The sequence below is a fragment of the Nematolebias whitei genome, chromosome 15, assembly GCF_014905685.2.
Source record: "Nematolebias whitei isolate Nwh7 chromosome 15, NemWhi1, whole genome shotgun sequence".
Taxonomy (NCBI): Eukaryota; Metazoa; Chordata; class Actinopteri; order Cyprinodontiformes; family Rivulidae; genus Nematolebias; species Nematolebias whitei.
Genome location: NC_056512.1, coordinates 26,924,738 through 26,938,903, shown reverse-complemented (window position 1 = coordinate 26,938,903; position 14,166 = coordinate 26,924,738). Strand labels below are relative to the sequence as shown.

The 14,166-nt window shown below is 39.4% G+C and overlaps 1 protein-coding gene across 2 annotated transcripts; it reads right to left on the bottom strand.

The window, feature by feature from the left end:
• Positions 1-470: 470 nt before the first annotated feature.
• On the bottom strand, positions 471-13,754 carry mapk3 (mitogen-activated protein kinase 3). 2 transcript variants are annotated; one of them, XM_037688924.1, is made up of 10 exons: positions 13,309-13,754; positions 12,307-12,489; positions 9,262-9,451; positions 6,361-6,477; positions 6,165-6,279; positions 5,957-6,088; positions 4,986-5,095; positions 3,999-4,126; positions 2,137-2,170; positions 471-633 (listed from the first exon to the last, which is right to left on the bottom strand). In XM_037688924.1, coding segments are annotated over exons 1-9 (1,206 nt in total). In that variant the 5' UTR covers positions 13,539-13,754; the 3' UTR covers positions 471-633; positions 2,137-2,169. The 2 variants fall into 2 exon arrangements, with proteins under 2 accessions (XP_037544852.1, XP_037544851.1); XM_037688923.1 differs by lacking the exons at positions 471-633; positions 2,137-2,170 and adding an exon at positions 2,376-2,450.
• Positions 13,755-14,166: the final 412 nt, after the last annotated feature.

Genomic DNA, 14,166 nt, shown 5'->3' with positions numbered 1-14,166 from the left:
AAAAAGGAGCAACAGTAAGAAATCCTGCCAACATGCCACTAAAACCATTGAATGTTTGAAAATCAAATGCTCAAAAAAAAAAAAAAAATGAACTCGACTCAACTCAAACCACTTTTACGGACAAAAACTTTTACAATCACAATAAAAAAAGCTTTTACATTTTGTATTTACATGCACACACCCTGTTAGCATCCCTGCTCTTTTAGCCCTCGATTCTTTTAAACGAGAAGAAAGTGAGTAGTAATTCACGTGGAATAAGAGTTATGGAGTTGGTTAATACAGTAGTTTGAACAGAGCTCAAACGCTTCGGCGACAGAACAGAAGGGGTTCGATGAGGAGAGGAAAGACGAGTTTAAGAGATGAAGAGGCCAACTGAACAAAGCTTAAAGAAAAACAAGGAAAGTGAAGTTAATCCAGTCCAACAAGGACAAAACGGACTTCACAGCCACACTCAGCCACAAAATAATCAAATGTATACTTAGCTCTTGCAGCAGGAATGCAAAGAAAAGCTGTTAAATGTTCATATTTCCTGTTTTGACATTGTGGTTTCTTGAAGATGCAGTTTTCTTTTGTTGAAGCGTGTCGTTCGGGGTCTTCTTGTTTCAAGCCTTTGTGCAGTTTCAGTGCTTAAGCCTAAAGAAAAGATAAATAATTAGTAAAAGAAAGACGTCGTATGAGCTACTGTTTTAAAGCAACGTTTTCTTATCCTGTACTTAAAATCAAAACTACAGTTTAAATCTTTTTTTACTCGTTTAATTGTAGTGTGTAGTAAAACTCCGTAGCAGTTTAAAACTATTTATCCAACACGGGAACTGTGGTTTCCTTTTACCAACTCTCATATTAAAACAAACATAAAGCTATTAAACTCAAAAGTATTTTTTGTTTGTTAAAACCTCATAGGAATTTTTTTTGAAGAAGAAGAGCATCTGGATCTTTATTATTTTTTTGCAATGTTGCAAAAATAGTTTGTATTATTACGAGTTTAAAACCATTAGGAGAAATTCAGGAGAGAAAAGCTGTAAACAGTCTTTGCTCCAGCTCAGTAGTTTATCATTTGTCCAACTTTAACAGCACTTAAAGTGCGAAAACATCAAAATGTTGCATAATATCACTTTCACCATTTTGTTGCATAACTGGCATATTTTTAACTGGACAGGCTAAAGTGAAACAGGAAGTGACATCAAAGGGAAACTCTTTAAATAGGGAAATTTTCTTGTTTAACGTTGAACTCTTCTTTGTCTCCCTCTGATAGGGACTTAAAATAATTTAAAACCGTGCTATTCAACTGGCGGTCCGGGGGCCAAATCAGGCCCACAGGTGAGCTCAGTTCGGCCCACCAATGGGTTGGTTTTTAAATAAAACTAGGTCTTAAATGGTAAAACAACCTTACTTAATGACAATAACTGCTGAATGTTCAGCCCCGGAGCTCTTGGCTTTCAGTAACTGTGGCTCCCTGAACAATTTAGTTGAATAGCCCTGATCTAAAGAATCATCAAATTCTCTTCTGTTGGCCATTCAATGCTCTGTTCACATGCAGGCCTCCTCTCGTCATCACTTCCTGTTACTGTCCTGTTTTGCATTTGCTCTGAATAGAAGTCCAGTTGTTTTTGTTTAACTTTTTTTTTTTTTACATGACCTGGATGACTGAGAATCTTCACCAGCATATTAATATTATATTATCTTTCCAAAAATGCATTCATAACCATTACAACAATTTGACGTCATAGCCAGTTTAAGTCAATTTTTGACGCTGCAGATAAAAACAATGAGGACCAAAAAGAAAACGATAAATTTTGCATATTTAAAAACTGCCTTTTAGTTTACAATAAAAATGCAAGTCTTAGTTTTGTGTAAAAGTTGATACAAATACATAACATTTCCACACTTTCTTCAGTTTACTATATGATATAGTTAACAGTGGTAGTGAAATTAGGTTGGAGGGCAAACATTTATAACAAAATAAATCAAAAATTTTACACCATATCTAAGACGTACAAAGTCAGACAATGTTCAGCTCTGCAGTGGTTTTATTACAGCTCCTTTGAAGCACATTGCAACAAACGCCTCGACACAAACAATAAAAGCTAGGTTAGATGAACAACACAGGAGCATGAGACACGATCAAGACGTAAATACCTTATTTAAAGAGAAGCTCACACCAACGACTTTTCTGGAAATCAGAAAGGAAGAAGAAAAGGTTAATCCCATTTCAATGTATTCTGGATAAAATCCTGCTCAAGTAGACAACCTGTCCATTCAGTCTGCCTGAGGGACAGCTTGATCCTCTGCAGTGGACTGAAAACCTCTCGGACTCTGCTGACCAGGTTGTTTTGACTCTTTTCAGCGTTTCAAAAAAAATAAATCTGAACTCCGTTTCCTCTACAGCTACGGTGCATTTACCCCACAAACTTCGCTGCACATCATTAGATCAGTGTTTTCTTAGCAGATTGCTGGATGGGAAAACCGTTAGACCGTTCTTTAGTTGAAATCAAATAAGACAAAAGCAACAATATTCAGTTTTTCCATTTACATTTTGTTTGGTTATTGTGTTCCCAGCTTCTTTACTTTCAAAGAGATGATAAAAAAACAAATGAGAAAGGAAATACAGGGTTCCAGCATTTCATAAGAACAAAATTCCCTGAGTTTTTCCTGATTTTCCCTCGAGTACATCTTGAAATTTGAGGAGATATTTCAGACACACGAAACACTCAGAACTAGTATACTGTAGCCAACCGGATGTGCATATGGAAATAAATATTTTACTTAACCAATTCCTAATAATTAATTATATTGAATACCATCAGATACTAAAAAGAATTATAGCCAATCAGTAATACATGCACACTGTACAAGCAGAACGATCATGAGGCCACCTGCATCATGAAGGACCCCACTCATCCAGCACACACACTTTTTGCCCCGCTCCCCTCAGGCAGAAGGTTGAGGAGCATTAAGCGCAGAACCATTTGGCTGAGGAACAGCTTCTACCCTGAAGCTGTTAGACTCAAGACTCCCTACTCAGGATTATCACTGTGAAAAAAATCACAGTGAAAATGTCACTTGGTTGTTGATATGTGCTGCTGAATATCCATGATGCTGATCTCATGCTGCCGATTTATTTCATCTTGCTGTGTTCATTTGTACTCACCTGCTCACACAGACTCATGTTCGTGCTGCTGCTGTTTGGCGCGTTGTTTTGTTCTATTAGTGCTTAGTGTATTCTTAGTTTAGCGTATTTCTTAGTTCATATTTTAAATCTTATTACCGTTTTTCTTTACAATTTGTATTTTTGTTGGATGTAACTGGGACCCTGTGCACAGTTTGGTTCCACCTCATGTACCACATGTGATGTGAATGACAATTAAGAACCTTGAATCCTTGAACATGGACTCCATGACGCTAGAAAACCAGCCTTAATGTACATGTCAAACTCTCAGAAAGGTCATATTTGAATCATAACATTCAAATTTCCTGAATCTTCCCAGATTTTTCAAATCATTGGGAATCCTGAAATAATCCACCGTATTCAAGCTAATGCTCGCCACTATGTGTGAAGTATGCACATGTCACTTTGTTTATTCTCACTGGCTGAAGGTTTGGTCTGTAGGCTGGACACCATCAGACCAAATAAGCAGCAGATCAAGGGGGTGTGGCCAAACAGCTGTCAATCACTTAAAACTTGTGCTTCTCAATTTGGGCTGTAAAAACCGATTTGCCCGTTTAGAGGAATTGTGTTTTTCTTGTATTTGGGGACGATGCTGCTTTAGACTTCAGCAAAAAGTAAAACGACAAGTTTTAACACGTTTTAAAATCTTTATTGTAAATATTAGGAAGGATTTAGCCCCGCCGGTCCATTCCAGCCATCCCTGAATAAATCACTTGCATAAAATGATCTTTTGTAAAAATATTTTTCCTAGCATGATCATCTAAAATACACTTTTGAGTTTGTAACCTGCCTGTAACAATGGTGTTGTGCCGACTGTGTATTTCTTACGTACCAGCGTCTCACAGGTATCAATACGACCTCCTGGAATTTAGCCGTTTCCTTGAAGATCATTTCCTTCAGCTTGTCTTTTGGAAGATCATCAAGTTCCATGGAGAACGTAAAGGGCTCCTCTGCCACAGGCTAAAAACAAACAAACAAACAAACAAATAAAAATTATCAACAGCTGCTAAAGAGCTATGACTTTTTAAAATAATTTAAAGATTTCATAAAATAGTCTTTGTGAGAACCATTTTAATTATTTTTAGATTGGAGTCGTTTCAAGATGGCATCAGTCCAGTTTTGTCTTGGCCCCTCCTAAAATAGTTAGCTTGTTAATCTGGTCAGAATTAAACTATTTCTCCACAATGATGCCATTCAAAGAGCTATCTACAGCAGGTAAGATATTGTTCATACATTGTTACACAGAAAGCCTCTTTTAAAGCCCTGAAATGTTTATTTAAGTATGCGAGGGGTACGCTTGCCATTCAAATATATGTTGTGACTCTTAAGAAGTATCTAAAAACACGTATTTGAGGGCCACAATCCTGCATGTTTTAGAAGTTTCTCTGCTTCAACACACCTGGTTTGAACAAATGAGTAATTAAAAGGCTTCTGCAGAACTTGGAAGGCTTGCTGCAGAGCAGGAAAGCATCTAAAACATGCAGGGTAGTGGCCCTAGTGGACCAGGATTGAAGACCACTGGTTTAAAGTGTTGAGATGCCATTAAAAGTCACATTCTTTCACAAGTGGATTCACTGATCAAACTTCATGCCAACTGCACTGCTAAGAGGCTTCCACAAACAAAGAATGGCTTATGATTAAATCTTGAGCCTGGGCAGAAAACAAATTCTTAAAGAAGCCATTTTGCGTACAACATTTGCACACCTTTTTAAAAAGACGTGGGCGTTTCTCCCACTGTTCAAATAAATTCTACAGTACACCACAGTTCAGTCGAGTTAAGTCCAGAAGCATAACAGGAAGAAGTAAAACGTGTTGTTACCTCATCTGAAGGATCGTAGTACTGCTCCAGGTAACGATGAGCCAAGGCTTCTTCAACAGTGATGCGTTTGTTGGGATTAAAGGTCAACATGCGGTCCAACAGATCCAGGGCTGCAGTAATTAAAAGGTTTAAGCTTCAGTAAGTTGACAGGTTTTCAGACAGTTTTAAATAGTTATTATTGAATGTAGTCAGCATTCACATTATTGATTTACAGGTTTGTTTTGTTTTATTATTTTATAGTTTACTAGTTCTGCATATTTTGTGCTATTTGAACTATTCATATATCAAAACGCAGCGTTTCTCTTATTATCCAAGGAGGGCGCCCCGCCCTGTCAACAGAACCAAGTTTACGCTTCCATTGGCATGTAGCTAGCATTTTACTTCTTTCGGCTCGTAGCTAGCACTTTGCTTCTTTCGGCTCGTAGCTAGCACTTTGCTTATTTCGGCTCGTAGCTAGCACTTTGCTTCTTTCGGCTCGTAGCTAGCACTTTGTTTCTTTAAAGCTTGTAGCGTAGCTAGCCCTTCGCTTCTTTTCACTTTTAGCTAGGATTCTGCTTCTTTTAGCTACCATTTTGCTTCTTTTAGCTTTAAAAAACACAGTTTCAGCTTCTTTAGAAATTTTCAACAAATTCATTCACCGCTCAGCGCTGATTGTACATTCATAGAAAATGTATTTTAATTTTTAGCTACAACTTGTTAATGTTGCTGTCATACCGGGATCCTGGACAGCACAATACAGTAATAGTTTTAGGGATACTAAACTCTTAAAGAAAATCACAAATATTATTGGAACGTCAAAGCCGCTTGTTTTTTTTTTGGCATCTCCAGATCAAAATTTAGGATAAGATCTTATTAAAATGAGTCTTTTCCCAAACACATTTTCCCCACCCACCCTGACAGCAATATTTATAAACCTATTCCATTTCTTTGAATTCCTTAAAAAAGAAGATCCTATGATTTGTTATATGTACCTTGCCGGTCTGCCCTTGGGTAGAGCTTATCCCAGGGAACCCTGGGTCTTTCTGCGAGGGACTGCAGATAGTTCCTTGCCTTTGTGTTAATGATGCAGTTTAGATCTTCTTGGGATGGTGAGCCAAGAACGCCTGCAGACATGGAGGAGTTACACCCTCCAACTCAATGTTGTTACATCTTGACTAAAAGAGAACTACTGGCTCTTACCCAGTATGTGGTTGAGCTGGTCCAAGTAGTGCTTCCCAGGAAAGATTGGCTTGTTGGACAACATCTCAGCCAGGATGCAGCCCACTGACCAAATGTCAATGGACTTTGAATAGCCCTGAGACATAAACACATACAGTCAAACTGTGTAACAAGTCTGTCCAAAAACACGCCTCCCATCAGCTAGTTCCACCAGTACCTTCGAGTTGAGCATGATCTCTGGAGCTCTGTACCAACGAGTGGCCACATACTCTGTCAAGAAACCAGTGTGGTCGTGTTCGGGATCGGCTATCCGTGCCAGGCCAAAGTCACAGATCTGAGGAAGAGACAGCGAGTCTAAAATAAAAAAACTTCATCCTCTTCAAACTAAACCTAGAAGAGCTGTACACTAAAACTTTGGTTTCCAAACACAAAATCAAAGTTGCAGAGACTCGTGAACCCCTGACCATTTATATTATATGTATCAATTAAAATCAGTAAGCATTTCATTTTAATGAGTGAAACAAAGACATTGCACTGTGAAGCACCAATAATGTTGTAGTTTAGTTTTTTTTTCCTCTCTCCTGGAGTAGAAATGCATCAGAAAGCCTCGGCCACACGTGCCACGGCTCACATGAGATCAGCTAATCCAGGGATTGATGGCTGCTTGCCGTCAGTCGTACACCACAGCACCTGATGGTTTGAGATGTTCCTCCACAGTAAAGTACAGCTTTGGATTACAGTACTCCAATAATGACCAGCCTTGACGCCGTTGGCTGATCAGCTTTCAAAATAATACCGCAACCTTTGCAACACATTTTCTTTAATAACCTGAAACGGTACTTTCAGTCTTGAGCGGCCTTGTGTTTGCTGTGCAACTCTTCACCTGTATTTGAATACTCAGCACAATTTAACATATTGTGCTTATTGGTTGTTTACTTAAAAAGGAGAAGTGGGAATAAACTATATGAACAGCATTTAGCTAAAATAGAAATACTTTCAGACTCCAGTGTTGTGGAACAGGAAAGAGGAAATGGCAGGTTTTTACTACGCTCGAAACTACAAATTGTAAAAAAAAAAAAAAAAAAAAACAGAATCTGACTAAGAGCTTATAAATATCTAACTACTGCTGACTTAAAACAAGTTATACCAGCTTTAACGCACTTTTGTTTTGACTGACGCAAATTATTTTTCCACAAGTATCAATCACTAATATCCTGCAGCTAGACTCATTACAGGAACTAAACGGAGCGTTTTCTCTTTTTAAAAAGGTTTGGATGACAGCTGACACACTGCTGAGGCGAACACAAAGCAGGCTGGACTTTATCTTAAAAAGTGGTTTGTAGCTTTGTCTGACTGGAGCTGTACAGCAGAAAGCTTAATGGGTCAAAGTTTAAATACATTACAGCCAATTTACTTCATAAAAGACTGCACAGAAAGGCTTAAAAAGATAAAGTTTCTTCTCAACAAAACTTCAAGCCACTCTATTATCTTTACTCGCTTGTTCCTTTCCAGATTGCCAGATTTGGAGGGGGGAGTTCACTGGTGCCCTTATCCAGCCATCACTGTGCGAGGGACAGGACATCTAGTCCATCACAGGGACACAGAGAGACAAACGAGACAAACAACTGTTCCTTCTCACACCTTGGGACAGGTTACGGACAACAGCCCTCATTCTCTCCAAAAAACTCAAGGTTTCTGAATCCAGGTCCCAGAGTGGAAATTTTTGGTGGAACCCCCCCAAGGTGGTGTGAAATGGTCACGATTGTGAAGTGGCACATGCACACTACAGGCGGCTGCGATCAAAAGTTTTTCTGCACGAACAACAGTTATAATAAATGGCAGAGAGCTGAGTGTTTTTTGTGCTACTCCCCCTTTTTCAGCACGTAGGAGCAAAACTAATAAAATCCAGGCTCCAAAGAGACGTTAGTGTGTTCACCAGTTTGGACGCGACTGTGATCATGCAGCCCTGCATCAAGGTTGCCAGATAAATCTAAAATGTCTTATTCCCCCCCCCCCCCCCCCTTTTCTGTGAACATGTTCAACAAACACACACCTCATCTTACAATATCTTTACTCATCACATAGGCAGTTTAGGTCAATATATTACCATTTCAAAGCCACAGTGTTAAAGCTCATAATTTCTTATCTGGCAACCCAAATGACATGGGAACTACAGCATTTTCATGTAAACTCACTCATTTTGTTTATTACTCCCAGTAAAACATTGAAAAAAAAACCACCAACGTTTCCAGAAGTTGTTCTCATGTAAACAGGACCTTATAGTAGGTAGATCACTTTGACTTGGTCGTTTTAAAAGTAGCTCGCATGCTGAAAGTGTGGGCACCCCTGATTTAGCGTTACCAATCAGCCTCACATGCATGTTTTTGGTCTGTGGGAAGAAACCGGAGTACCCGGAGAAAACCCACGCATGCACAGAGAGAACATGCAAACTCCACCAGAAAGGCCCCTGCTGGGATTCAATCTGGCAACTTCTCACTACAAGCCAACAATTTCACCATGCGTCACCCAACACACATTTATTTGTTCTATACAGGCAGAGCTGTACAGCAAACAAGTTGCTTTTCTTGACAGAGACAAACAGTTATTGTTTCCTCCACATTTGTTGTAAACTTCAACAAAATGTGACCTGTGCTGGCAAACTGAGTTACAATGAGAAATTTGTTTACATTTTTAAAATTTCCATCTCAGAAGATTCAAAATGATACATAGACATATCACCTGGACTGGCTACAAGCTAGTTCTGTTTACTAGTGCCAGTTTTAAACTTTTATTTTTTTGGTCTAAATCAACCCTTTTATAAAAAAAAAAAAAATAAAAAAAAAAAAAGCACAATCCCATGCTACACTGACATCATTATACAAAGGGATTTCCTGGTGCTACAGCAGCAGGCAGAGAAAAAACTGTCAATTCCAAAAGGTTCAAAGAAAAATTATTACTTTTTTAGAAGTACATACAAGAAAACTTAATTAAAAATGTAGATTGTTCATTATTTTGTTTACTTTATTTAAATCTCAATGCGTTTGAATAATTTTTAACATTAAATTTTTCAAATCATGGTAGTAAATGTTAACGATGAGGACAAACGTAGAGGCCTTACCTTGAGGTCGCAGGTGGTGTTGATGAGCAGGTTGGAGGGCTTGAGGTCGCGGTGCAGCACGTTGGCCGAGTGGATGTACTTGAGTCCTCTTAGGATCTGATAGAGGAAGTAGCAGATGTGGTCATTGCTCAGCTTCTGGGTCTTCAGCAGCTTGTAGAGGTCCGTCTCCATCAGAGTCTGCACGATGTAGCTGGGGAGGTGCACGAGTCAAGGCAGACGACAAAAAGACTGACAGCTTCCGTATAAACACTAAAGAATTTGATTAAAATATTAAATTATACGTTTTGTTATTACGGCAACATCCGTCTTCATTTCTTTAAGAGAAGACGGAGGCTGGTTGTTACGTTAACAATATTTGGCAACGATTTTGTTCCTCCAATCGTGCACCAGCCAACCTAAAGAAATGACCGCAGAAACGAGCAGTTAAACAAAATGAACACAGGAACAACAGATACAGATCATTCCTGATCATCAGAGGATGAACTCATGACTCAGAGTGAATTAATACCACAAAGTTAAATAAAACCTGAGTGACCGTCCTGCTCTGACAAATCATCCATTTTGAAATTACAGATATAAATTTTATGATCGTTTCATTTTTATGACATAAATCAGACTGTAGGTTTGTAGTAATTTGTACTGTGGTGCATTTTTATTAACTGTACAATTATTGGATGCAGGATTTTAATATATATATTTATTTTTCTCCACTGGCTTAAAAAAAAAATGCATCTTGATACATTGTTTCTTTCTGCAAGACAAAGGTTTCGTTAAATATGGCTTCGTTTTTCGTTAATTTTAAAGAAAACATTCATGCTTTTTTTTTTTTTTGCCTAGACATAATAAATATATTCATTTATAATTTGCAATTCATTTCAATTTATTTATATAGAATTTTACAAATTCCTTTTCCACAACATTTAAAATTTAACCTAAATTTTATATTAAATTAATTTCAATCTTTATAACTGGGACTGTATATAGTCAGCTCAATAATTAAAGTCATTGCATTTTAAAAAAAATAACATTATAAATAATATAAAGAACGTAATGATCTGCGTTTCCCCGTTTCAATTTCTGGAAGTCGGCAGCCTCGGGCAAAAACAACGAAGTGGACACTGTCACGATAAAGATGTCATCTTTTTTTTTTTTGTGCTGAAACGTTTCGCCTTCGGTCCGGAAGGCTTCATCAGTCAAGGAAACACACAACAAAACTGATTCTTCCCCCAACAGCTTACTCCAAAGTGGAACAAACCAGTTCTGTTTGTGAGAAGATGGTCTCCTGACTGAAAAATATTGGATTGCATACCTGGATTATTGAGTATGGACTTTGTTGTTTTCAACCAGTTTGACAAGACTGTCAACAAGGAAGAGGGCCGGCAATGGAGGAGGGGGCGTACCAAAGAGACCATCTTATCACAAGCAGAACTGGTTTGTTCCACTTTGGAGTAAGCTGTTGGAGGAAGAATCAGTTTTGTTGTGCGTTTCCTTGACTGATGAAGCCTTCCGGACCGAAGGCGAAACATTTCAGCACAATAAAAGAAACTGTCCAGATGACCTGACTGAAAAATGTTGGATTGTATACCTGGATTATTGAGCATGGACTTTGATGATAAAGATGGTAATTTTTCACATAATCATCATTAATCATCTGTACAACTTAAAATAATTTAGATTTGGTCCATTTTTTTAATGCAATGAGTAGCAACAAACATTTTTTCCTAGAAGTCAACTTAAACTAGTTTTTTTTTTTGTACTGGTCAATGGTGATCTTGATAGTTGATATAAATCTGATTTATTTTTTATATTTGGCTAATATGCATTAAAAAAAATGATTTAACAAAAGATAACTGCTTAACGTAAATGAAAGTATGTTTAACAAGACTTAAAATTCTACACCTAATAACATTAGGGATGCAATTTGTACGGTGACGGTCCGGTACAGATGTTTGGACGGGTACAGTGAACTGAGAGCGAACACGTCATTGCTCGCAGATGTTTAACTACATTTTACTAAATAAAATCAAATGGACTCGTGACCGGTCCAGGGTGTACCAGCAAGACATTAGTATATTTATTCAGTAATCCTGAAATCAAATTATTTCCTCATTAGAACTCAGGTGAGATGTTTGAATGTTTCACATTTTATTCATTTTGTCTCGTCGTTGGTTTTGCTTGAAGTCTGGACCGAATTAACTGAAGGAAACACTCCTGTTATTGTTTTAAGTAACACTTTAAGAGAAACCTCTCTGGAGTTTTAGTAAACTTTCTGTCAAACACATAAACGTAGGTTGTCGTCTCACTTTAAACCAAGCCTGACAATCTGTATGTCTGTCTATGAATTCCTGCCTTTTACATAAAACCATTCTGCTCATGAGCGGCCAGCTTCCTGATATAAAAGGCAACAACGTTCAGCTCTCTGCTAAGTGATCTCTCACTGCATCTGCTCATTTTCCTACTGACACGCACGAACCAGCCGATAAACGATGACACATCTCTTAAACGGAAGGTGAAACATCCACAAGCAGGAAGGGGAATCACCCGTGTGTTCAATGTGCCATTTTCTATCAGGGCATCCGACGCCTGCTCCAATGATTCATCTTTTAAATGACGCCACAGACTTAACTTGCTTTTTGGGCTTAATTTAAAAAAAAAAATCCTCACCAACACGGTGCTTTTAAATAAAACTAGGCGAGCTTAACGAGACAAAATAAAACGAGCGCTCACATACTTCCCATTTTTCTGAAAACAATGCAGCGTTTCACAAAGAAAGTGCCAGAGCAGCTCTCGGTGACAGCAACTCACAGGCTGGCTGTGCCCACACATTACTGACAACGTCTACTGTGAACGAGCCGCACCAAGCCGAGCAACAATTAGGCAGCTCAGCCAACACCGACCGGCGAGCTGCTTCTTACAGCTGCGTGCACAGACGCAACGGCTGAGCTCCCCTCAAAAGTTAAAACTGCTCTTAATAAAGCTTAAATTTTTTTAAACAATTCAAAATAAGGCGAGTGTGAACATTTCTTGTTAAGCAAGACAGGATACACATCTCTCATGTCCTCAATGTGGCGCGCCCTCAGGATGTCTTTGATCCCGATGATGTTCTCGTGGTTGAAACGCAGCAGGATCTTGATCTCCCTCAGCGTGCGCTGGCAGTACGTCTGGTGCTCAAACGGGCTGATTTTCTTGATGGCCACACGACTGAGCTCAAGGTTGTCCGTGGCAGAGCTGATGAGGAGAGGAGCAAGAAACGATTGTCAGATTACACACAAAAATGACGCATCAGAAACCAAAGGGAGCGCTGCTGCGGAGTGTCGAGTTGTATCAAAGTGCTTTGTTGTGCAGAGAAAGAGAGTTATCCAAGTTTCTAAACAGCAACGTTACATCACAGCTTTGCTCCTGGTCACAGTGTCTAAGTGCAGGACAGGCTGGTTTAACTGGGCATGTTCTCACAAGTCCTTCACTCACTTAAACACTAACAAGAACAAACTGCTGGTTACAGATCAACATAAAGATACTTGTTGCACATCAGCACAACAGTCCTCAACAAGCCTGTAAAACACCAAACAGCAGATAAAGCAAGATCAGACAAACACAGCTTATATACGAAACTAACCAGTGTTTCCTGTTTGAAATGGATGTGTGGGGGCAAAAATTAACATTCACTCCGCTTATCTGGATGAACAAGGACAGCGATTATTTGACTGTGACACAGGTCTACACAGCAGGACATCACAGCAGGAAAAGGCCTTACAAGGGGCAAATCCCTCTTTGCATCCTCTGCAGCAGACAGGATGCGTTCACCTGGAGGGGCTCGAGGCCGGACATCAAATATATTTCAGTAGATTTGAGGTGAAGTGCATCATCTTGCAGGTTTCTGATCAGATAGTCTTGCAGAATCACTCCTAGCATTTCCTGTATAGTTGTAGCCACGCCTGTAGCAGCTAGTCTGCTAACCACGAACAGGCTGCTTTAAGGCTAATTTCATTACATTTTTACAGTTAACGACGTTTGACAAGCGGTTTGTATCAAATAGCTCGTACTCACCACACCATTCCGTATGCCCCCTCTCCAATGTAAGATAGGTTCGTGTAGCGAGGGCCCACGTCAAAAACTTGTCCCCTCACCGTCTCCACCGTACGACTGTGGGGTTTCGGCGCTGAGGGATCCCGCGGAGCTCCGTCTTTGGCTTCAGCCCCCTCCGAGGCAGCAGCGGCGGCCTGAGCGCTGCCCGATTTCGCGGCCTCGGCCGCCGCACTCCTGCGAGAATTCTCCATTTCTTCTCCCCGAGCCGCTTCCGCTCAGACAGAGTGTGCTCGAACCGAGGGACCGCCGCGGCTCACCGAGCTCTCAAACCCGCCGACAGAAGCTGCTTAACGCGGGCGGAACGTGTGGCGCAAAGCGACAACGGTCGTCTCTTTATACTACCAAGTGGATTTTTCGTGCGCGAGCGCGGATTTGTTCTCTCAACGGTGAGCGTAATGCGCGTGCCAAACTACGGGTAATATCGGAGCGTTAGATATGTTTACGAGGATGGCTTGTTCGGGCGGGGCGGTTTCGTGTTTGCAGCAGCTACAAGTAGGCGTATGCTGCTGCATGATGAGCCGCCTCTACATGCTGCATATTTTGAAGACCGCAAGGGGTTGGGCACATCCTTATAACATATAATCACACAAATTCAACAACAACAACCACGTTTTATATAATCTTAGATATATTTGTATATATATATTTTTTTAATTTGGATATATAAAATAAAACTATTACAGAAAACTATTTAATTGTTTTTATCTCAAATGTCAATTTCTCTTATAAATAACATTTAAGATATTAATTTTCATTATAGATAGGCAAAATGTATTTTTAAATAAATACATTTGGCAGCCCAGTAATTATGAAATAAGT